The sequence below is a fragment of the Gracilinanus agilis genome, chromosome 3 (assembly GCF_016433145.1).
Source record: "Gracilinanus agilis isolate LMUSP501 chromosome 3, AgileGrace, whole genome shotgun sequence".
Taxonomy (NCBI): Eukaryota; Metazoa; Chordata; class Mammalia; order Didelphimorphia; family Didelphidae; genus Gracilinanus; species Gracilinanus agilis.
This window is the reverse complement of record NC_058132.1, coordinates 142691568-142718243: the sequence shown is the minus strand read 5'-3', so window position 1 is coordinate 142718243 and position 26676 is coordinate 142691568. Positions and strand designations below refer to the sequence as shown.

At 36.4% G+C, this 26676-nt stretch overlaps 1 protein-coding gene across 1 annotated transcript in view; it reads right to left on the bottom strand.

The window, feature by feature from the left end:
- The window catches only part of ATP8A2 (ATPase phospholipid transporting 8A2), a 727903-nt gene that overhangs the window by 491168 nt on the left and 210059 nt on the right, over positions 1-26676 (bottom strand). The window contains exons 26-27 of the mRNA XM_044668968.1: positions 20237-20375; positions 3085-3149 (exon numbers count right to left, since the gene is read on the bottom strand). Of these exons, the coding sequence (XP_044524903.1) occupies positions 3085-3149; positions 20237-20375 (204 nt within the window). The remainder of the gene's footprint in view (positions 1-3084; positions 3150-20236; positions 20376-26676) is intronic.

The following is a 26676-nucleotide window of genomic DNA, read 5'->3' as shown; positions in this document are numbered from 1 at the left end:
TTCGCTTTCAATTTCTAAAATAAATGATGATTCAGATTTTTAAATCTATTCTTTCTAAGACCACGTTTGACTATCTGATCTTTTTCCCCTTTACCCCAAATATTTGCATGAAATATCATAAAAGATATGTGCAGACTAATACAAGATTATTTTCTCAGAAATTTAAAACTTAATTTTTAAAAGAGGAATTTGATTGTCAAGGCAGCTGAGATTTGAATGCCTTTGGCATTTCTATCAAAGAAGTCCTGTAAGACTGCAGAGTACAAAAGGCTTAAGGCATAAGCAGCATCTGCACATGACTATGGTGAGAGTAGAGATGAATCAGGAATGGTATTATCTTCAAAAAGCCATTGTGGATTTAAGAGAAAAATAATTGGAAGATGTTTCTCTTACCTTAGTGGGTTAAGAATGTTAATAACTCAAAAAGGAATCAAAGTAGTGACATCAATTTTATATCACCTGTTGCATGCCAAGTACAGAAAAAGGAAAGTTCCCCATGAGGGAGAACTTATATCCACTTCTGAAAGCTTGGCTATGACTGTTGAAAAATTCATTTTTTGCTACAATGATTTCATGTATGAAATACATTGAGTTACTTGAACTCACAGGGTTTTACCCAAGGTAAATCATGAAACGAATTCATTTAAGTGGATAAAGGCAAAGAAAACATCACTTCATATAATGGTTGCTATTATCCAATCAATTTATGCAAAAATGTAATGATCAGAGGATCATAGTTTTTGAGCATCTCATGTATGCTTTCTGCTAGATGAAAAAAAATCAACAAAGTAAACCTATTAGATAGTAAGGATTCCATAATGCAAGAAAAGAAGAAAATAATCTAATATACTTTAAAAGTCAAGAATAATGATAATCATCATGTGAACCAAATAAGCTATATTAAAGGTTGCATGTAAGATATAGCTTCGAAGCCTTTCCAAAAAAACATTCTCAGGTCCATGGAAAGATATCTTATACTGAGGTCTTACCCAAAGACAACAGTGCTTAGAAACCGGAGAGAAAATGAACTTCATCAATGAAGGCATCTGACAGACATAAGCCTCCAATGTAAGGATAATATATCTGATCTACTGCCTCTAGAATAAAAAGGGCTACCTTGTTACAACCCAAAAACCTGTTATCTGAGCTCAAGCATCACAATTACTGATGACATTCCTCATTTCTCATGATATATGTTGAGCATGTGCCATATAATCACCAGTTTTCTTCACTGACGAGAACAGGGGCTATAAGTCAAAAAGCTCTGGGCCTGACCAGCAAGTTATGGTGCCCCCCACTTTAGGCTTTTAATACTTTCGAGGCTCCTATTTGTTTTGAGGCTTGGCCAAAGACCACTGATAGTGTCTCACTATACACAGCTGGATTTTAGAATCACCCCAGACGTATCCTACTAGATAGCAGCCAGTTACTTTTATACCTGTTCTTAACATTAGGAGAAAACTTCACCAGAAGAGATTGTTCTTCAAGGATGCATTTGTACAAGGAAATGATGGCAAGTTTATATCATGAACAACCATAGTCTTATGTTTTAGGCTTAATACAGTGAATCAAGTGGTATTTTAAGACATCCTCACTTGACTTAAGCAAAAGCAGATATTATAATGAAGGTAGATATGAGACTTACTTTTGATGCTTGGACATGTATTAATACATAAACAAACTGCTGCCAGAAGTTACAAATGAAACAGTCAAGAAGTCTTATTCTTTACTGCTTATGACTTGCTATAACAACCACTGACATCCCACCTTCACTCACTCAGATAGCAGTAATGGCTTTTTTCTTTTACTTCAAGGTTTGTGTGGTTTAAGAAAGCCCCTGACTGTCTTTCTCTGCCCCCGCCCCAAAGAATCTTTACTGGTATCCCAATGAAAATTCATTAACAAGCTTAAAACAAAATTATTTTTGGTTCTTCCAAATTGCCTTTAGAGCCAAGTAAGATGGGGGCAAGAGGGTTGCTTCCTGCTGTTTAGATATGCAATGACAAGTAAAAGATAAAGTTAGAACTCACTACTAATTTTTACCTGTCAGACAATGAAAAAGGAAGGTCATGACAGATAATTTTCTACCAAAGTCAAGAAGACTGAAAAAGTGTCTGAACTAGTTTAAACATTAAATTTTAATGTTGGGTTCATGAAAGCTAGATAAATTTGTAAATCTGAAATCCATAACCAGTTATTATGGGAAGCAAGGAATATATCCCTAACCTTTTGGTTCCTGCAAAAAAATTCCTCAACATCTCTGTCAAAAAACAGTATATTGTATCGACAGAACAGGGAAATGAGGTGGAATTATACATAAACCTTGTGCTCTCGTGTGAAGATTATAGGTAGCTCTTCCTGTCTCTAAGGAATCTTTAGTAGATACGAAAATTCTACTCAGCCATGTTATGGTCAAACTGAGGCAAATCTGTATCCCAACAAACTCTGAGATAGGAGGTAAAAGAACATTTCTCAGCCTCCATTTCCTTATCTGTAAGAGAGAGAGAATTCTTGCCCTAATCTCTTCCATAGGATTACCATGAGAAATTTATCATATATAACATGTTAAAACATTTTGTAGGTTGCCAAGCACTTCATAAATGTATAATGTATATGCTTAAAGCATTATTTTTACTAAATTATTTGCAAGATAGTTAAGGCCAAACTATCTTAGAATTAGATCAACATTTACTTCCTATCTTAATTTTAATCATCACTGTTAAGTAGTGAGAGTTGGGTAATAATACTATTTAGGAGGAAGGCCTATGTGGTATTTTAAAAGTCTCAATAAGTAAGATTGAATGAGACTCAGAACTGGATGGATTTCTCAGACTAAAACTAAGCCTTGCCAAGAAAAGCCAATTCCTTAAGCTTATTTTGATCTTTTAGGGAAGTGATTGTAAGGCATCCTTGCCATAGATTTAAGTTAATATGAATAAACAGGAAATATTAATTTTTAATCTTTGTTTCCCCCACCCATCTACCTGGATCATTGTAAGAAGTTAAGATGGAGGTAAACCCCAAGATTTCTTTTTTAAAAAACTGATATATTCAATTAAATGTACCTGAGGAAAATTTACTTACGTCCAAAGAATGTTCATTCACCAAAATGAGAGACATGTTTTGTGACACCAATCTGCAGGCATAGCCTGTTAAAAAAGTGAAAAAAAAATTACACACTTGCAATGCCAATCTCCTCAAGGAGTTGTAGATTTTTAAAGGTTTATTGGCTAGTTGGTGAATTATCCAGAAGCCTTGCTCTTTTCTTCCTTTAACTTCTTTTTACCTTTAGACCATTTCATAGCTCATTAGTTCATCCACACAGGTTAGGAAATAAAAAAGCTCAACTAGATCCATTTTGTTACTTGAGCAGAAGTGCCTGGGGAAAAGGTCATTACTAACAGTTTAAACAAAAACTTTCAGAATGTCTGTGGATTTTCCCTTATTCTTATTATTCCTGTTTCTCATAAGTTGAAATACACTAAATTTTATCATAACTCAAAGCACTTCAGTATGTCTCACAAAACCATGAAATTAAAGATTGATGGCTATTGTATTTTAATAAATACAAGATGCTTAATACACTTTAAAAACATCAGGTAATTCTCATAAAAGGATCCAAAGGGGTAATCATCACTTATACTCAAGAATTCCTTTTTATTTATGAAAGTTGAAAGCAATTTCTTTAATTCTGATTAAAGGTTGATTAGAGAGAATACACTCAATCAGTGATGGCGAATCTATGGCACAGTGGCCAAAGATGGCACACAGCACACTCTTTGTGGTCACTCAGCAACCCTCCCTCCCCAACCTCCCCCCACCCCAAAGTTCATTACTAGAAAGGCAGGCAGAGCTCCTTCCCCCTCTTCACCAAGCCTCACATTCCCCTGCCCCTCTGCCCAGCAGCCAAATGGAAGCACATAGGGAGTAAGTTGGTCTCTAGTGGAGGGGTGGGGATGGGGCCCAACACTTCATCAAAAGACAAAAGAATTTGCACTTTAAAAAATCCTCACTATCAAATTAAAATGATCCAAGGTTAACAATCTACACAGTAGCCAACTTATAGTATCATCTTTTATCAAGTATACTCTGACCTACTAGGGATTTATTGATGCTTTTGGACAACAAACAATTGGTAGGTAACACACAAAATCAAAAACCCAGAAGACTAGAAGTCCACTGAGAGCAAGATTAATCCTTTTTTTTTAATCCCATGTCTAGCATAAAGCAAGTTCTTAATAAAGAACTAATAAATTTATTTGAATAGACAAAAGAAGGTCTCACTGAAACACTGTCCACATTTTAATCTTTATGTTTTGCTAAAACACATTATGATGTGTCTGGATTCAATTTTTAAAATTTATAAAAATTTTTATTATTATCATGCAAAACACACTTCCATATTGGTCACTGTTGTAGGAGCACACGCATAGAAAACAAGGAACCCCAAATCAAATCATAAATACATTGACGTGAAAGATAGTATGCTTTGATCCGCATCCATCCAACTCCAACACTTCTTTCTCTGGAGGTGGATAGTGTTCCTCATTATAAGTCTTTCAGTATTATCCCAGATTGTTGCATTGCCAAGAGTAACCAAGTTTTTACAGTTGATCATCATACAATATTACAGTCACTTGTACAATGTTCTCCTAGTTCTCTTCATTTCACTCTGCATCAGTTCATGTAGATCTTTCTAGCTTCTTCTGAAATCATCTTGCTTGTCATTTCTTCTTATAGCACAACAGTACTCCATCACCAACACATACCATAATTTGTTAAGTCATTCCCCAAATGATAGCCATTCCTCAATTTCCAATTCTTTGCCACTATGAAAAGATTTGCTATAAATATTTTTGTGCAAGTAAGCCTTTCCCCCCTTTTTAATATCCTTTTGGGATAAAGCCCCATTTAGAGGTATTATAGGATCAAAGGGTATGACCAGTTTTGTAGCCCTTTGGGCATAATTCCAAAATGGCATCATTATTTAAAAATATTTTTATTTTTGTTTTTTTTAATGTGACTTCCATTTTCCCCTGTATTCTTCCAACCCTTTAAGAAAATCATTTTTATAATAAAGAATTATTTTAAAGAAGAAAAATTCAGCAAAACTAATAAATATGCTGAATCTATACCCATACACCCTCACTTGTACCACATACAAAGGAGAAGGGGGACATATTGCTCAGGTCTTCAATAGGGACAAACTTGGTATTTATAATTTTATGATATTTGGTTTCAAATGTAGAAGAGCTGGGGTTTCTTTTTTATTTCTACTGGTGAGGTTACTGTGTATATTGTTTGCCTGGTTCTATTTCCTTCACTATGTATCAGTTCATTTAAGTTATTTCATGTTCTTTTATGTTCATTATATCCATCATTACCTACAGCATAGTAATATTTCACTACATTCATTGTACCAAAATTTGTTTAGCTACTCTAGTAGTTAAATACAAGTTAGTTTGAGAGGGAGGGTATTAGAAGTTGGAAGAGCAGGAAATGATTCATGTTGGGATTATCTGATTGAGAAATGGAAGAGATTGTTGGTATTGTTTTTCAGTTGTTTCAACTGTGTCCCACTCTTTGTGACCTGATATGAGGTTTTTCTGAGCAAATATACTTGAATGGTTTGCCATTTTCTTCTCCAAATCATATTATAGGTGAGGAAACTGAGGCAAATAAGGTTGTGACTTGCCCAGGGCTACCTAGCTAGTAAGCTTCTGAACCCAGATTTGAACTCAGAAAGATGAGTCTTCCTGGATTCAGGCGTGGAATTCTTGCCACTATACACCTACCTGCTCAGAAGCGACCTTAACTTGTAATCTACTCCAACTTCCTCATATGACTAACAAAGGATATTCATATTGAATGTCCTTTGACAGTAAACTTTTTTAGAAGTACTTTTAACCCCTAGTGTTCACCATCTTTCATCTTTTTCTTCAACGTGCTCAGAACCTTCCTCATAGAAAAATAATACACTTGCCTATTGTCCTATAGACATATGGAAATATAAGTCCATTAAATTAGTATCCTAGAAAATAAAGTGATGCAAAGGAACCTTTCCTTACATTTTCTCTAAGGAATCTAATATAAGGCATCCCTACTAGATAAATGTCATATTTTAAGATTTTAGAGCTAGTCTAAACTAATGAATGCTTATTCTACCTTCACATAATCAATAATTTCACACAGAATGATGCAGCAGAAAGAACATTATACATATAATCAGAAGAACTTAGTTCAAATTCCAGCTCTGAAACTCTATAAAGAATTAAAGACAAGTTACAAGCTCTCAGTCTCAATTTGCTCATCTATAAAATAAGGACAATAGTAACTCAATGAGCTGCCTTAACAAGGTTAATGTGGAGAAATGCATTTTGTACATTTTGAAATGCTTCTATAAATCCATCATCAACAAACATTTATTAACCATCTACTATGTTTCAGGTACTGTGCTGGACATGGGGATAAGAATACAAAGAATGAAATGATTTCTACTCTTGAGTGAGACAACACAGACATATGTAAGTTTATATTGACTAAATACAAACAAAATAAAAATATAGGGGCAGCTGGGTAGCTCAGTGGAGTGAGAGCCAGGCCTAGAGATGGGAGGTCCTAGGTTCAAATCCGGCCTCAGCCACTTCCCAGCTGTGTGACCCTGGGCAAGTCACTTGACCCCCATTGCCTACCCTTATGAATCTTCCACCTATGAGAAAATACACCAAAGTACAAGGGTTTAAAAAAAATTAAAATAAAATAAAATAAAATAAAATAAAAATATAATACCATATAAATGCAAGTGGTCTTGAAAGCTAAATTGAAAAGCCACTACTTTTTAAGTTGGCATTTAATTATGACTGCTTCAAACACCTTAAAGGCCAAACTTTCAGAGCAACACATTCAAAAATTTTTATTTTCTACTCCCCATACACTACATTTCCAGAAAGATCACGTATATATTTGGTTTGTGCCAAAAGTCCACCGAAGAAAAAAAAGAGAAGTCAATGAAGAATAAATTATATGTATCTTATGGTTTTATGCTTTGCCAGTTGAGGCAGCTAGATGGTGCAGTGGATAGGTGTGGAGTCAGGAAGACTAATTCAAATATTAATTCAGCCACTATCTGTGTGATGCTGAGCATGTCATTTAACCTCTGCTTGGCTTAGTTTCCCCTGCTATAAAATGGTGATAATAATTGTACCTACCTCCCAGGAATAGGCACTACTCAGGGATATTATTGGTTCTGTTATAGATTACCACAATAAAGCAAATCATATGAATTTTTTGGTCTGCTTCTATATATAAAAGTTATATTTATATTATACTGTAATATGTTAAGTTTAAAGTAGCATTATGTCTAAAATATTCCAAAATTTATTCCTTAATTAAAAATACTTTATTACTAAAAATGATGCTATCACCTGAGCCTTCATCAATCTTTTTGCTGATGAAGGATACTGCCTCAATGGTTCATGGCTGCCGAAAAGTTACATTGTTACTGAAAGTTAAGATGGCTAAAGCAATTTTTAAAAATAACACAGTGAAGGTGACACATTAATTGACTCTTTCACAAAAGTAGCACATAATGTCATTTGATAGCATTTTACCCACTACAAAACTTCTTATCACCTAAGTTTACTTAATATTCTCAAACTTTTGTTGTTATTTCAATAGTGTTCACAGCATCTTCAACAGGAGTAGATTCCATTTCAAGAAACCACTTTCTTTGCTCATTTATGAGCAAAAAAAAAAAAGCAACTCCTCATTCATTAAAATCCTATCATGAGATTGCAAGAGTTCAGCCAAATCTTCGGGATCCACAACAAATTCTAGTTCTGCTATTTATTTCCATCATATCTGAAATGATTTCCTCCACTGAAGTCTTAAATCCCTCAAAGTCATTCAGAAGGATTGGAATCAATGTGTTCAAAATTCCTCTTAATATTGGTTTTTTGACCTTCTCCCATGAAGCACAAATGTTCTCAATGGCATCTAGGATGGTTCCTTCTTTCCAGGAGGTTTTTAATTTATTTTATCCAGATCCACCAGAGAACGCTTTGGCAGTTTAGGCTTATAAAATGTGTTTCTTAAAAAATAAGACTTAAAAGTCAAAATTACTCCTTGATCCAAGTGCTACAGAATGGATGCTGCATTAGCAGGCATGAATTATAATATTCATCTCCTTGTATGTCTTCATCAGAGCGCTTGAGTGACCAGGTACATTGTCAATGAGCAGTAATATTTTGAAAGGAATCTTTTTTTCTGAGCAGTAGATCTCAATAATGGTTTTAAAATATTTAGTGAACCATGTTGTAAAAGATGTGCTGTCCTGTCATCCAGGTTTCCCACCCTAGGATTTTCAGAATGGCAAAAGAACACTGGCTTTGACTTAAAGTCACCAGCTCAATTAGCCTGTAACAAGAAAGTCAGCCTGTCCTTTGAAGCTTTGAAGCCAGGCATCGACTTCTCTAATATAAGATTGCTAGTCTGTTGTTTAGGGTAGCCACCTTTGTCTTCATCTTAGCTAAATCTTTTGGATAACTTGCTGCTTCAACTTGCACTTTGCTATGGAGATGGTTGCATTTCTAAAATCTCATGAACCAACCCTGCTAGCTTCAAATGTTTCTTCTGCAGCCTCCTCACCTCTCTCACCTTTCAAAGAATTGATGAGAGTTAGAACCTTGCTCTTGTTTAGGCTTTGATTTAAGGGAATGTTGTGGCTGGTTTGATCTTCTCTCCAGACCACCAAAACTTTCTCTATATCATTTATGGGTTTACTAGCAATTTTAATTTCCTTCAAGAACTTTTTCTTTGCATTCACAACTTGGTTGTTACTGTAAAAGGCCTGACTTTTGGCCCTATCTCAGCTTTCAAAATGCCTTCCTCACTAAGCTTAATATTTCTAGCTTTTGATTAAAAGTGAGATACATGGGACTCTTCCTTTCCTTTGAACACTTTGGGGCCATTGTAAATTTATTCATTGGCCTAATTTCAATATTGTTATGTCTCCTGGAGTAGGGAGAACCAAGGAGAAGGAAAGGGACAGAAGGACGGATCAGTGGAGCAGGCAGAACACACACATCTACTGATTAAGTTGGCCATCTTATATTAGAGGAGTTCATGGTGCCCTAAAACAAATTCAACAAAAACATCAAAGATCCCTGAGCAGAGATTATCATAACAGATACAGTAATGAAAGTCTAAAATATTGCAAGAATTACCAGAATGTGACAGAGATATGAAGTGAGCACCTGCTATTGGAAAATCAGCACTGATATGTTTGCTCAATGCAGGGTTGCCACAAACCTTCAATTTGTAAGGGAAAAAAAAATCTCTGAAACACAATAAAGCAAAGTGCAATAAAACAAGGTAATGTCTGTAGTTGTAAGATCAAATGAGATAATATTTGTAAAGTGCTTTGAACAGTGCCTGGCACAGTGTAGGTACTTAATAAATACTTGTTCCCTTTAAATACTTGTTCCCTTTCTCCCTTCCCCAAGTTGCATTAGATTTTTTAATGTCAATAATTTTAAAAACTACTTCCGATGATAAAAAATGTCTTGAGACAATTTTTAAAGCACAAAACCACAGTTCTATGATCCCAGTGTGGTTACACTGTGCTCAAAATAAACCTATCCTATAGGTAGGTCACAAGTATATGTATTGAGGTTTTTTGTTTGTTTGTTTGTTTGTTTTTTAATTAAGGCCAAATCATATGCTCAGAAAGTATGATGTTTCACAAAAAAAAGCATTTAGGTTTTGTTAAAAGTGGCTTCCAATGAGGAATAATTAAGACCTACAGTAAGCAGCAATAAACAAGAAGCAGGCTACATAGTATATGACTACTAGGGAGTTATCTGAAGACATTTATACCCTTTTTGTGTCCTCGAGGATTTATATCCTTTTTTTCCATTAAAGTCCTAGAAGCTGATTTTCCCCCTCCAAAGTCTGAACCCTCAGATTAAGTCCAGAAGGAAGGGGGTACATTTTATTTTCATTTTAAAGGGGGGATATTGCAACTTTAATCATTTCCCTCTCTGTTAGGCTTACTCTTCCCCTAGAGGATACTAGCAGCTTTAAGCAGTAGACTGTTACAAATTCAGTATAACTAATTCCAAAGGATTTTCTAGTAGTTTTGATTGGAACAACAGCTGCAGCAGTCAGTGAGCAGTAATTTTTAAATACTGGCTCATTGCTTTATTTTACATCTTCCCACTCAAGCAAGATACCATTTGACAAGTAAGCCTGGACAAAGATATTCTGGAGAAAAAGTCTTAAGTATTTCCTGGCTAGAGAGTCAGAGGGAAGACCCCCCCCCCCTCCCCGCCCCATGAAACTGCCCCATATTTAAATATGCAGCAAGTTGGAGCTCTAAGACCAAGCAAAAGCATTTTCTAAAATGTACAGAATAAAGCAAATTCCCTTAGAAAGTCACCACATAGCACATATGTAATTACAAAAGCCACGGCTGTTTTGTGTAGTAAATTTGGGCTTAGCTAATGCGGCAAATTAAATTAAGACCACTCCAATTCTGGTGAGCTTGATTTCTGATGTTTTTGGATAAAATGAGATCAGCTCCTGGGTCAAAGCCAGGTATGAAATGTCAATCCACACTTGTAAATTGAGGTCTAGATCTTTAATCTAGCCGTCTAACAAGAGGATCATAAAGTGGCTAGGGAGAAGACCTATGGGAGCTTATGTTTTCTGCCCCTGAAATTAACAGTGCTGCAAAACTGTTTGTTTTTCATATTACTTCAGTTTAATCGAGGTTCAAAGAAACCAAAATGTAACATGCGGTTTAAGTTTTACTGTAGTTCTCAGAAATGGAGTTTTTTTTTTTAATGAAAAAAAATATGCTGGAAATCATCCAACACAAATTAAATGCATCGACCCTCTGAAACTGTCACTGATTCTGCTTTTCTTTTGATTATACTCTTTGTTATAATAACACAATCATTATAAGAAAGTCTTCTCTGGTAGACTCTTCTGAAAGACAACTCCAAGAATATCTCATATACACCAAGAAAAGTCAAATTTTCTCACAAATTGGAGTTTAAAATGAGTCTGAACTTAGACCAGGCTCACAAAAGAGGTACTTATTCGTGGGAAACATACATTAGGTAAGCAACTGCTCACTGTTCCATTGTTCTCCTAAAACATGCTTTCCAATCTATCATATACCCCCTGTCCATGACTTTTTAAATCCTCCTGCCTATGGCATGCTTACCCTTGGCATCTTACAAAGCTCAGTTCAAGGGGCCCCCTCCCACTCAAGAGGCCCTTTCCCAATTTTCCCAAGGCTCTTATTACCTCACTGTAAATATATGATATGCTCCTAGTAGAATATAAGCAACTTAATGTTTTTTATTTGTATCCCAAGAGTACAGTGTCTGCTATGGAGTAGGTATATACGTGCTTGTTAATTAACTGTTATATATTGTGTATTTACTTATCTAGGTATACTCTGTTTCCCCCTGACAATATGAGATCCTTGAGGACAGGAAGTATGCAATTTTTATGACTGTATCCTTAGGACAGTCCCTGTCACATAGATAACAAAACAAAATGTAACTGGATACTAGGGAAATATGCAAAAAAAGTTCAGAGAATGGAAATCTGATGCCCACTAAATTGCAAAGAATTCCATCCTATAATTCAAGTTCTTCCCTTTGTCTGGAATGTCTGAGGTGCACTCCAGTCTTCTTCACAGGATCAACCTTCTTTAAGTCCCATGTTCCCAACCCATCTCTGACCTGGAGCCTCCTCTAACCCATCTAGTTCACAATGAGATAAGTAAGATTGCCCCTCTCTTTGTATTTATCTCTAGTATACAATTATATTTTGTCATGTTCTCTATTTTTCTCTCAAGGTTTCATCTTCCCAGCTAGCCCACAAGCTCCTTGAGGTCAACGTTTGTGCCTTCTATAGCCTTCACAGCTTATCTCCCTTTAGTCCCTCATGTTCCCTTTCTGTGATTGACTAAATGTATAAGATCAAAGATTTAGAATTGGAAAGGATTTCTGAGAACATCTTGTTCAACCCTCTCTCCATACACATGAAGAAACCTAGTTCAAGCCCCTCTTCTTATACATGAGGAAATCAAGACTTAAGGAATCTTAATGACTTGTCCAAGATCACACCGGTCATGTAGAAAAATATGCTTGTTGATTAATTTATTGAGAGGGGTAAGAAATTCATAGATTTAGAATCCACACCAACCATATTATAAACTTCATGGCCCAGACTGAGCCATAAATGGCAATGGCACCTTTTTAAAGTCCAGGCCAAAGAGTTTCCTGTTGTCTATTTGGCAAACCCACTTTTGGTTAAACTTTCATTATTCTCCTCATGAGCAACAGGAAAAGCATTAAATAAAGGTAAATAAATACCTACTGATGTAAAAATTGCAAAGTATACATTGACTTTAGGAAAAAATTAAGTTCACAACTTAAACCTTCAAAAAATGTTACATGTTCACTAAAAACTTTTGCTCTTGATCTCAGTTCATTAAAAAAATTATAGGCTCAGAAAATTATCTGTCCAATCCATTTGTATTACACATACCACAGAGATTACCTTCAACAATAAGAAAAACCCATGACTATATGAATCCCAGTGCTAGTCACATCTGAAATTTCACTTTAGACTAACTGATGCCATATTTTTAAGCAAAAGAAAACTGCCAACTCCCTGGAACATGGCTAGTAAGCATAAGTTCAAGCACAAAAACCAAAGTTCTGGCTTCATGCCAAGACCATGCTCCTTAAAACCGCAGGAGATATGCAGGCATCGCTAGGTAAGCCTCAATGGGTCAGTTTGGCTCACAAAACCCACAAATTACCTCAAAATTGGGTTGAATTTAAATCAGCATTTTTATTTTTTCAAATAAACTAAGAGAAAAATGTATATTTCCATCAAAAATAAATTCTAAAGTGGTAGACATAACTTCCAAAAATCAATAAGTCCATAGTGGCAAGTCCTTTGTTATAAAGATTAGCAAACTGTTAAAGCCAACGTAAACTATTTTACAGAACTAGTTTGTTGTTAGTTTCATTATGCACCAGAGTATAACCCAAACCTAGAAGTCAGGAGGCTGGGGCTTGAATCCTAATTCTGGTGCTAATGCACCATGATTTCCGTGTCTTGTTCTCATCTGTAAAATGAGTGGATGGACTAAATGATCTCTAAGGTCCATTCAAGTTCTGAAACATGATGGTTTCAGATGAAAAATGTCAAGTAGTTTCATAAATCACATCTATATACATAAATTTAACAGCTACTTGATTTTCCCCCAAAATACATATAGTCTACCTACCCACAAACACTTAGTAAATCACAAAAGTGTTCACAAAACTTGGATGTAGAGCTCAATACCTCTAAAAGATATGGCCTTTCATAAATCACAGGGTCAAATTTTCCCAAACCTCACATTCAAAATATGTGCTTTGTTTTTCCTTCTTTCCTTACTTTGAAAGAAAATAAGTAGGATTTTCTAAATCCTAGATGAAGGCTGAAAGGCCCACCTGTTTGGGAAGGCAAAATCATTTCAAGAATTCCGGATTATACTGAGTCACTAATCTATGCCTAGCACCATTAGGTACAATGGAGAACAGAGGAGGTAAATAACATTAGGAGTTGATGAATTCAGAATCATAGAGAGCTAGAAGGTAGTGTAGGGTTATTTAGTATATCCCCTTTGCATTTCAGAGGAGTGATATATATCTAAAGACACATAGGACCTAAAGGGCACAGTCAGTATTTGAACCCAGGAGCTCTGACACCAGATCTCAATCTCTTTCCAACATAAGCTTGCCTTGTTAGAAACAAGCTAAATATATGCTTAGCATATATATTTCTGCAAGAGGAGAATGGGACAAAACAAGCTCATGTGTACTATAATGCTAGAGATGATGTATTTGAGTACCGAATGTATGGTGAGACATATCAGTGATCTATCAATCCAGGAAGGGAAGACAACAATATTGGTTTAATTATTAGTAGAAGGTTTTTTTGTTTTTGTTTTTGTTTTTTGTAGAAGGTAGGAATAGATACAGATATTGACATTTTTGTCAAAGGCTTAAGACCATTGACATAAAACATGACTCTCATTTGTTGTCACTCTGAGGTGTGACATAAATCATTCATAATATTTCATTTAACCTTTACTAATCCATTCAGTCATTCAGGGAATTTATATAAGCCACAATGCCAGGATTTCAAGGGCCCTATGGTCAGAGATCCTGCCTGACACCTATTCTCTGTATGATCTGCAGTACGTTTGTTTTCGAGGCCTGAGTTTATCTGTAAAATGAGGTGGTTGGCCTAAAGGACATCTAAGATCCCTCTCAGCTCTAGTTTGATGACCCTATGACTTGTGATTTTATCACAACCTAGCATAATTTATAGTTGTGGAAAACCGGTTGAGGACCATAGACTAGAGTAACTTGTCCATGGTCACAGAGTTGGTAAGTGTCAGAGACTAGAATCAAACTCAGATCTTCCCAACTTTAAGACCAGGGTTCTATCCACTACAGTGTTTCTGACTTCTTAACCAGCTGACAACTTGTATTAAGACAACCTTGCAAAAATTGTCAGCTCTAATTTAACAATGTGGAAGAAATTAAGATGCTGAATGCTTCAGGAGAGGTATGATCCAAGGGAAGATGGGTGGATAGTTCAATCTAATCCAATTATTTGTTAAACTTGTTCAATGTAGAAAATGCCCTGCTATGTTTAAAGAATTTAAACGAACTTAGACCTGTTGGGAGATACAAAATGCAAGCAAATAAGTAAGGCAAGGCTGTTTGAGAAGGAAGAGAACACAAACAACCTAAGGAAACCAGCAGGACAGTAATGAGAAGAAAACAACAGAGGCTTTGTCCTAGGCACTGAAATTTTGAGGGGGCAAAAACTTAACATATATACTCAGAAACACTGAATCTGAAAGCACAATAGATACCTTATACTCTAACCTGTATCTGAATAAGACTTTTTAAAACTCCTTTAGAAGCCTAGCCCCCAGCTAGAAAAACTTATTTCTGAAAATATTCCTAAAAAAAAAAACTACCACCTAGTCATTGGAATTGTTTATCATACATCCTTCTTAGCTATCCTCTTCCTATTCAACTGTGGGTATTAATTACTGCTTGTGTCATTTTTACACACCAAATTACAAAGTTATTTTGAGGAACATCTTGTTCCAAGATGTCAACATTGCTAATTACAAGGAGATAAGGTAAGAAGATCAGGTGCTTACTGAGCTTAGATACAAAGAGACGCACAATCTGAGAAGTAGTAATTGATTGAAACAGATGGCCAAGGAGGTCCCTTCCAAGATAAAATGTGTTTCTATGGGATGCAAGCAGCAACCTTAACTGTAAAGAGGACCACCAGGGTTGTAATATCTTCTGAGACAGCCAGGTTCCTTTAAGAATCAGGAAATGGAAAGAAAATGAGGTGAATACATCTAAGGTGAAAAAAATGTTAATAATTAAAAGAGCAAGGGATTCAGAGAAGATGGGATTGGAAAACAGAGAAAGAACGGAACTGTAGAGGGGATGTGGATGACAGTTCAAGGAAAGTTAGGAGGGGTAAAATTTTCACCTCCACAAATGGTGACTCAATCATAGGGATAAGAGAGAACAGGATGTTGGAGCTAGAGAGACTCAGAAAAAAATTGCTTAGTTCATCACAGAATTGACTGGGTCAACTTCTTTGACTTGTCAACTCAAATATAGAGAAGTAGGAGTGGAAGTGCTGTTTAGGCTTCCAAGTCCATAAATACCTAGAAATCAATCCTGAAGGCCCAAAAGAACTTACACTTGAAACTGCTTCTGAAACTATATCCCCAAAGAATGGGGTAGGACCATTCCCAGAAAGGGAATATGTACTTGGATTTCAGGAAGATGAGGTACCACTGACTGAAAAGGAAAAGGGGATGAGGTTCTTTAATGGCTCCGTATGCCCAAAAGAACTGTCCTGGTGTATCTCCAGACCCTTGCAGCTTAGGAACTGTGAAGTTTGAGTTCCCATGCATTGGACTGAATTTACCCACAGTGCCAGCTTGTTAGCATTTCAGAAAGTATAGGTAAGACAGACTAAATCTTGCACATGGCAGAATAGAATTAACACTGGAATGAAGGTCAGAAGTCTTGGAATTGAGTCTTAGATCTGTCTTTACTCACTGAATGACTTTGGGGAAAGTATTTCATCCCTAGGGACCTCGGTTTTATCATATATAAAACAAGGCAATTGTACTAGCTGACTTCTAAGAGTCTTTTCAAGATTTAACATAGGGTGGTAGTGCAGAATATGTCTAATTTTAAGAAACATTTTGATGGCATGATTGATCAGAAGCTAAATTCTGGCCTCTACTCATAACCAGAAAAGTTTTCATCACTTCACATCTTGAGCCTCAGTTTCGTCACATGCAAAATGGGGATAATATTTGCACTCTGTTCCTCTTAAGGCCATTGTGAGACTCAAATGAGAATGTATATAAAGCATATAACACTTAAAGATAAGCTATTACTGTTACTCAAATATATCAGTTATCTAACTATTTAAACTGAGGAACACAGGAGTTTAGCAAACCTCTACTAGTTTGCTAGAGGTAGAAGATGAGGTGGAGATGGGGAGAAATAGTACTTTGACAAAGCCTCCAGTTTTCAAGGAGGCTTTTCTCATTTGAAATCAGTCATAATTTTCAGATAGCTTCTTTTATTAGCCAATTAAATATAATCTGAGAGGTGAGGGGACTCTGTATTATGACTTGAGCAGTGAACCTTCTTTGACAATGAGTCAGTATAATGCAGATACAATAAGAAGCCACTGTCTGTGAATCAAGAAATATCACTAAATTATGCTGGAAGCCTTTGAGGACAAAGGATAAAGAAAGCCTTATTCAGTAAGCTGGTAAAAATTCCTTTACCTAGCAGCAACACATCTATCTTATCTAGATTGAGCTTTAGCCAGTATGTTCTCATGTATGTACAGAACTTGGCCAGACTTTGGTTGGCTCAGGCAAAAAAAAAAAATCACATGCTCATGTGCGTGCATGTACTGCCTGCACACATGTGTGCGTGTGCACACACATACGCACCCTCAAGTGCTACACTCACAACAAAGTTATTTGGACAGATTTAGAGCAATAGAAAAAGAGGACAATTATCCTTCCACTCTAATACCATATCAACACAATCTAACCCAATTTTTTCACCATTTCCACAAGGCAATTCATGGTGGCTAAATTTGAGTTTACAAAGAGCATGGGGATTGAAAAAAACACAAGTCAAATTTCAAGTAGAAAAGAAAGGAAGATCTGAAATAATGGGACAAAAGTATAGATAATATATACATTTTCATTAGTGTCATAAAAAGCAAAATTCAGATTTTTTTGCTTGCAATACATTAAAAAATCCACACAAAGAACTGTTCCTTCTCAAAATCAAAAGCTCCTACAGGCAATACTGACTTCTACTACCCCAAAGGTCTACAGAACATTCCCACATAGAAAACAGCTCGTGGTGTAAACTGGTCATTTTAGCCATTCCCATATTTGGTGACTTGTTATTCCAAATAATGGGTATCAGGGACTGGAGGCTCCATCTATGTTTTTTAGTCAAAAACCTGTAACTTCATGGATTTGCAAAATGCCTCCACTGACAGAGATTGGAACACTTCTGTCATTTAGTAGATGGTGTTCAAGAATTGTCATGGCCATAAAATCTATATTCCTGAAGCCAAGCAGAAGAGGCTGTCTGACAGCTAGATCTACAGTCCTTTGCCCAGACTGTGCTTAAAGTCTTTCCTGCTCATTAGGAATTGCAAGAGCCTGGGGCTCGACTACAAGTTTGCCTCTCCATACAGTGAGGCCCTAGAGGATTATTCTCAGAATTTATCAGGTATATCTTCTCCAAATAGGGTACCATATATTATCATCCTACAATAAGACCATCCTTTTTTACAATGCTAATGTCATAGACATCAGCAGAGTATGAACTTCCAGGGGTTTTTCCAGCAATAGGGAAATTGTATTGAATCAGTTTCACAGTCTTGCTTAGTCCTCATCATAACCAATGATAGTCATTTGCAAGATACCCTCTAAGAATTCTAGAATTCAAGATGTATTCTATAGCTGGGTCTTCGGAAGTAGTTAAGTGTACACCTCCACCACTCCCCACACTTCTCTTTCTCTGTCTCTCATAAACACATGTGCAAGTGCGCGCGTGCGTGCACACACACACACACACACACACACACACAAAATCTTGCCACTTTAGTCATGCTTTACTTAAAAAAAAAAAACCTCCAGGTAGTAACCCAAATCACTACCTAACTCTCCATCCGTGACTGTGAATAATTTGTTTCCAAAAGTCAAATACTTCCTCTAAAGATAGTCACCAAAAAATAAATCAAGATAGTCACCAATAAGGATATTCAAAAGGGCAAGTTTAACAGATCTCAAAACTAACTCCAAAGGAGTTGAATAAATGCAATGAATAAATAGTGACATAAATGCAAGTAACTAATGTTATAAGAGGATTACTCTGAAGGTGCTGAGTCAATTGTATATGTGTAAATATTAGTATGCTAAGTTTTTTTTTCTCCATAATCAATACTGTGTATTGGTTCCAAGGCAGAAGAGCCACAAGGCCTAGGCAATAGGGGTTAAGTGACTTGCCCAGAGTCACATAGCTAGGAAGTATCTGAGGTCAGAGTTGAAGCCAGGACTTCCTGTCTCCAGGTCTGGCCCTCTATCCACTAAGCCATCTACTTGCCTAATGTATTAAGTCATCTACATACAAATATCCTGCAAAAATGTTGCCCTAACCAATAATGTTTTGCAATATCATTAGCAAATTAAAATCAAACCCCATTACAAAGTTGTGAAATTTCATCACAGCGTTGTTCGGCTGATCGCCCATTGATATAATTGTTCCTACAGAGCTAACTGCCCCCATAATGCTTTTTATTTACCATAATGAGTTACAGGAAAACATATAGGACATTAGATAGACTATGCCTATATGTCACTATAGGTAATCAAGCTTCAATATTCCTTAATTATGGTTTATGAAAATCACATGTAATTAAATTCTAAAGATAATCTTCAAAACTAATTTTGGTTAGCACATACAATTTGTTCCACACCTAAACTTATTTTTAACCTGTTATCAAATGCAATTGCACTGATTTCTAATTCACCTTCCTTTTTTGTCTCTTTCTGGTATTAATAAGCACTAAATAAGTCTAATGTACAGACTGAAGGAAATAGAGCCTGGAAAATTCACAAATTGGATGAGTCCCTAAATAATCAAAACCAGTTATAAACATACATATAAAATCACTTCAAAGTTATTCATCCATAATAAACTATATGTCCAAAATGAGAAAATAATATATACTCATATAAAGTTATGAAGGAAAAAAAAGCAGTTTATATAAAACCATACATTATTTAAAATTATATCTTACATTTTATGTTATGGGGCTAGAAAAGTCTATTATAGGTCCTCATTCTCAGTGACTAAATTTGAGCTTACAAAGAGTACAAAGATTGAATAGAAACTCATATAAGACATTTTTCAAGCAAAAAAATGAGAGAGATCTGAAACAAAGGAAGGATGGTATAGGTTACATACAGAAGAAAACATTACCTTAGAAAATCAGAACAACAACAGATTTGAGCCAGATAAGGCCCTCACCACAGCCTGGGCAGCACAAGACCCAGACAAACTGCTTTCCTACCCTTCTTTGTGGCCCAGCCCTCCTTTTCACATTACCTCCCAATAATCTTTGCCTTTCCTCAAAAAAAATCTTAATACCTTTTCAGACATATTCCCTTTAGTTAGAGCAAGGGCTCTTAAGCAGGAGTTCCTCAAATAATCAGTGGATTGATTTTGGAGACCCCATAAACTTAGATGGAAATAAAATTAAATCTTTACTTCCACTAACCTCTAACTGCAATTTAGCATTTCCTTCAATGATGTGAAAGAGAGTCCACAGGCTTCACCAGACTATGAAAGGGATCCATAGCACACAAAAACTGTTAAGAACCTCCTACTTTCAAGGGACTTTTCCCTTGATTTTCAATAGGAATTTTTCATTGGGCTCCATATTTCCATTAAAGTTGTAACAACTGCAGAACATCAGCTACCTATCCTGGACATTAGAACACATTTGTTATCACTATAATTAGCTTCGACATATCATCACTTTAAAAATCTATTACCTATGTTGATTGCTGTTTCCTGTTTATCTCCAGTTAGGATCCATATTTTAATTTCTGCTTTCATTAGGGTTGATATTGTTTCTGGAACACCTGCTTGAAGACGATCTTCAATGGCTGTAGCTCCAAGAAGCAGAAGGTTCTAAAATTTTTAAACAAAATAAAGTTTTGAATTGGTTACAGTTTTGAATATACTCAAAGGTAACATCAACAATAAAAAATCCTGATTAGCCTAAATTCATTGCTCCTTCAGCATCTAATTACAGGAAAATATATAGGACATTAAATAGGCTATGCCTATATGTCATTATGTGTAACCAAGATTCAATATTCCTTAATTATGGTTTGACGAAAATCACATGTAATTAGATTCTAAAGATAACCTAATTAATCTAAATAATTATAAAGATAATCCAAACACAAATGTTTTGGATCTCATTGATGAGATTGTTTCAAAATCAATCAAGTAATGTTAAAATGATCCAAAGCATAATAGATATTGTATTGTAATCTATACACAAAATCTATACCTTTTTAAGATTTATTTTTACTAGGGATTTAAGTACTGGAGAGGGATGAGGAAGAATTTCATCTATTATTCCATAATGTGTCACTGTGATAAATTGCAAAACATAACAAAATTTTCAAATACTTGGGACACATTTTTAGCAATATAATTGGCAAAAGAGAACCTACAGTACTAGAGCTGGGTGTCACAGAATGGAAAAAAAACATATCAAGTCAAAATTCTCTAAAACAGTGCCCAATATAATTGCTAGCACTTCAATGAGGACTCAGTTACAGTAGACTGTAGACTAGAGGACTACCGTTTACACACTTTGAGAAGGGCTTAAACAAGATAATGAATATAAAACACTTTACAAAGAAATGCCACAGAAATATGAGACATTATATTAAAATCATTATTATTAAGAGAGGAAGAGTGGATGGAGGAAATGGTCTTAGGATCAGAGTTCAAGTACAGCCTGCCATATTGGGTGGGTGACCTCAGGCAGGGCTGCAGGTAGTCTAATTCTTTACGTTGCTTAAATGGTTGTTCATCTTTATCAGTAACAATTCCTCCTGGAAGTTCCTTATACCCAATAATGGATAGTCTGGCTTTTGACCAGTTAGCATAGCTCATATACTGATGCCTCTATATAGAAAGCCTGTTACTTTGTATCTCAATTAATTAACAAACATTTATTAGGTACCTACTGTGTGCCCAGGGCCAGGAATATTCAAGTACAAAGAATGAATAATCTCTCCTCACAATGAGCCAGACTTAAAGGAGGAGACAAGTACATATAAAATATATACAGCATAAGTAAAAAGTTAATAAATACAAACATATACAAGGTAGCCTGAGAGAGGACACTAGCCCTTTGAGGGGACGAGGAAAGACTTCATTAGGAAAATGGTACATGCAGAGGATCTTAACCCAAGGGATGCCCTCTGAGGCCGAGGGAAGGAGGGAGTGCATGGAGACAGGCAGGCTTGGGAGCAATCACTGCAAAGGCATAGATCCGGCACATGGAATTTTAGTGAGAGAAAGAAAGAAAGACATTTTGGCCAGATTGAAAAGTCCAGGAGGCAGAGTCATATCCAGCGAGTCTGGAAAGAACAGTAGGGACTGTTATTATATCAGACCTTACAAAGCTAAACAGAGGAGTTTCTATATCATCAAAGAATCAATAGGAAGCCATTGGAGTTGGTTGGTTAAGGAAGGCACATGGTGAGATCTATAGCTAAAGAAATTTACTTTGGCAGTAGTATATAAGATGTGCTGGAGTAGGGAAAGACTTAAGATTAAAAGACCATTTGAGACTGTGGCAATGATTTAAGCAAGAGGTGAGGAGAGCCTGAATCAGGCAGGAGTGATATGAGTAATGAATCAGATGAAAGATGTAGAGGTAGAAAGGGTAAGATTTTGGTGATTAGTTATTAGATAGGTGGGGTGAGAGGAGTCTAGGGTAACACCACGATTACAAACTGGAGACACTGGAAAGGTGATGGTGCCTCCAAGAGACCAGGAAGATTCTGGCAGAGGGTTTAGGAAGAAAGATAATGAGGTCAATTTTAGACATGTTGAGTCATGTCCATAGCAATCTAGTTTGAAATGTCCACTAGGCAGCTAGTAATGTAGAATTAATAGTCATGACAGATGTGCTAGATATATAAATCTGGGAGTCACCTGCATAGAGATGATAGTTAAACCCAAGAGCTGAAAAGATTACCGAGAGAAAGAAGAGGGAAAAGAGGCCCTTAGACAGAACCTTGGGAACCATGCAGAGACCGGGCACAAGTTGTGGATGATGAGCTAGTAGAGTTGACTGAAGAGACCATAGGCCTAACATGTCCTGTTTTACCTTTCTGAACCAGCAAAAAAAGAGAATCTGAGAATTATTGGCTTAGACAGGAACTTTCTAGGTCATTGAGTATTACCTGGCCCATTCAACACCATTTCCAACAAGTCATCTAGGCTATATTTGAATGCTTCCAGCAATGGCGAATTCATGCCATTACAACACTGATTCATTCTCAGATCATTGTCATTGTTAGTAAATTCCTTCTGCTGAGCCAGAATCTATATTCCTAGCACTTCCATTTACTAGTTCCAGTCTTGCCATCTGGAAGCCCACAGAATACAAGTTTAATCATTCTAAAACAGATGGAAATACTTGAAAACAGCTACTATATTCCTGGTAAGCTAAAACATCTCTTCCTTTAACTGACCTTCATCTGCCATAGTTTCAAGTCTCCTCAGAATCACAGTCTTCCCTCCTCTAAGTATGCTGCAGTTTTCCCATAATTTAGTCCAGGTTTGCTTGTTTTTTTCCACAAACCTACTGATGCTTCCAGGAGTTTAAGGTTCTTGCTACATTATAGCATCATTATTATCTCCTCATGTGAAATTATCAGGCAACAAGGATGACATAGAAAAAGTCTGACGGGACCTTAGAGGTGATCTGTTCAATGTCCTCATTTTACAGATAAAAGACCTTTGCCCAAGGTCACCCAGCTAATAAGGGATAGAACTAGGGTTTCAACCTAGCTGTCTGGCTTCTTTCTACCGTATAAGCTAGTCCTATAGCCATATGTATGGTCACAATGAGAACTGAAACAATTTCAAATATAATCATATAAAATAATTAGTAAAAATGAAAAAATAATTCAGGCCTAATCCATATCAAACTATGATCTCTCTTGTTTATTTTGAAAAGTGTCCATACACTTAAGATGAATATTATATAAAATTATTTTTTTTCACTAATTGAAATTATGTGTGAGGGGGATGCAGATGTAATGTGTACGTATATATGTGTGTATATGTATAGGGGCATATATAAATATGTGGAGAAAAGGGGCGAGAGGGAGAGAAAGAGAAAGAGAGAGACAAGGACAGAGAGAGAGAGAGATAACAGAAAGAGAGAGAGACAGATGAGAGAAAGAGAAAGAGAGCAAGTGAGAGACTTAGTGCCTGAAAATAAATCAAACATATAAGTATCTACTATGTGCTAAGCACTGTACCAAGCTTTAGAGATTAAAAAAAGTCAAAAGACAATCCCTGACCACAAAAAAAACTTATAATCTAATAGGGAGACAAAATACAAATGAATGAACATAAAGCAAGCTATGTGCAAGACAAATAGAAAATAACCAAAGAGGAACTAAATAAATGCTTTATTCCATTTTCTTTACACTCATGACATACTCCATTGCTAAGTATGCAAAATCAAAAGAATGTTTCCCAACATACTGAGTAGACCTCCTTGTGGTAGATTTATATGCAGAAGTGGAAGCGAGTCAAATAAGACAGAAAGTCAAGGAAAAGTTGCAATCTGGATCACTTGAAGGAGCGCCCTCATTGAAAGAGATCATAGTTTCATTACTGAACTGAAATTATAAAGGGTGAAGGGAAAACCCAAATTTCAAATAAATCATAATAAAATTATATCTGAGAGGGGGCAGCTGGGTAGCTCAGTGGATTGAGAGCCAGGCCTAGAGATGGGAGGTCCTGGGTTTGAATCCGGCCTCAGACACTTCCCAGCTGTGTGACCCTGGGCAGGTCAGTTGACCCCCATTGCCTACCCTTACCAATCCTCCACCTATAAGTCAATGCACAGAAGTTAAGGGTTTAAAATAAAAAAAATAAAAAAATAAAAAAATTATATCTGAGAGTTCTGGAGATTGTGTTAGAAAACATTCCCAGTCACCTACCAGCAGTTCCATGATGGTGCTTAGATAATAGTACTCTAATTACACTATGAAACCAATTCTCCCACAAACCACAACCTTTCTATTATCTTGAGAGGTACCTGAAGGTTATAGCCAATCACTGACAGGAAGATTCTGGTGACATAGTAGTCAAGAGAATGGCTCTCAAGTGGGCTGTGGTCTCTGATGTTATGTACCCTAGAATGGATGGTTAGTGCTTTATCCACAGTTTCCTGTGTTATACTTTATGACTTTAAAAGAATACCACAGGGCTTTGACAAGCATGCTTTCACTGAAATCATATACAACATATCCTTTTGCCATCTGTATGTTTATCTTAGGCAAATTCTGTTCCTTTTGGGAACAAAGACTAAGAGAAATGACTCCAGAGGCTATTTTATTTCAGTGCCACAAAAGACATGAACTTCTAACAAAATATTTTATATGAGGAAGAGGCAAAAAGATGACATATGGCAAATGGAAGCTCAAGTTAACTTATACATCTAACCACCACATTTCACTTATAGATGTCAAAATTATGGACTGAAGAATAAAAATTGCCTTACATGCCTTCACATAACAGAATATAAAAATGCAGTTTAAAAGTGAGATTTCCCCAGTGTAAGCAAGACTGGAAAACTCTCTTACACAGGAACTATTGCTGGACAAGCAGCTGAGCCCAGAACTGAACAAAAAAGAAAGCGGGAGAACTTGCAATTAGAACATTGTAGGGTGCTTTCAACAATTCAAAGTCCTTCTATGAAACAAAAACCAAGCCTCTTTTTAATTCCAGCATCCTTTCAATGATGTTATATAGTTTCTAGTCATGAAATAGAAGCACAAAAACTGCAGATGACCCTAAGAATAATGGAGAAACCCATGGTAAGGATGAATAGGCAGTAGTATATAGCCAATAATATATACACACATATTCATGCAGCAGCATAAAACATATTAAAGAGATGCATGAGTGGAAAAGGAGGTATCCTAGGTACGTAGTGGGGCAGCTGGGTGGTACAGTCAAAAGAAGACTACATAGAATCAGGAAGACATATCTTCCTGATATCAAATCCAGCTATATGACCCTGGGCAAACATTTAAACACTAGCTGTGTTTTCTTGGACAAGTCGCTTAACCTGATTTGACTCAGTTTGTCTGTTGTGTAATCTGAACAAGGAAACTGAACAACACTAATATCTTTGTCAAGAAAATTCCAGTGAGGTCATGAAGAATCAGACGTGACTGAAATGACTGAACCATAACAAAGTCAGATAGCAAGAGCTAGGTATAACACAGAAAAGCATTGGCTCTCTAATAAGATTGAAGCCTAGAGAAAGGTTCCCCAGTACATTTTGACAGAATTCCTATAGAACACTTAGGAAAGCACATGGATAAAAGTTACAGTAGATAAGTAAGAGTGGGTAAGTTGTATAAGGATGATATTAGAGGAATTCTGGGAAGATGGCTGCTTAGAAGCAGCAAGGCTCCAGACCTCTGTAAACCCTTCAACACCGATCAAGGACAAAGGGCTTCAATGGGACAGAAAACCAAATCTGACAACAGAACAGAGCTAGGGGATCTGCCTGCTAAACCTAACTTAAAAGGTATGTGGGAAAAAAAGCCTGAATTCTTGAACTTCCTTTTTTTAATTTTTATTTTTTGAAACATTTTCCATGGTTACATGATTCATGTTCTTACTCTCCCCTCTACCCACCCACCCTTCACCCCCACCCCAAGCAGCCAATGTACATTTCCACTTGTTTTTACATGTGTCCTCTATCAAGACCTATTTCCACATTTGAATTCTTGAACTTTCGGGTTCAAGGGGAGAGTAAAAAGGAAGATCTCAGGTTCCCTCCCCCACCTAATGTATTGAGTCTCCAGCAGATCCTGGAATCTCTGGGCAGGCAAGGACTCTAGTCTGGAGGGGGTACCTCGCTGGCATAGCTGGGCTAGACTCAAGGCTTTGATCACAGATGGCAGGGAGGCAGCTGGAGGAGAAGCTCAAGGAGGGCAGCCAAACATTCCATCTTCCACTGCCCCCCCCCTCAGGATTTTGACCTCAGGGAACATTAAGATCTGCAGATCAACTCTACCCTGGCTTAATCTTTTCAGTACAGCAAATTAGTCTTCAGAGGGCAGGAAAGCTCCAACATTTCTCCCCCGTAGAATGCAGTGAAAGTAGTCGAAATCACATTTTTAGCTTTTACTACCACCTGGGGAAG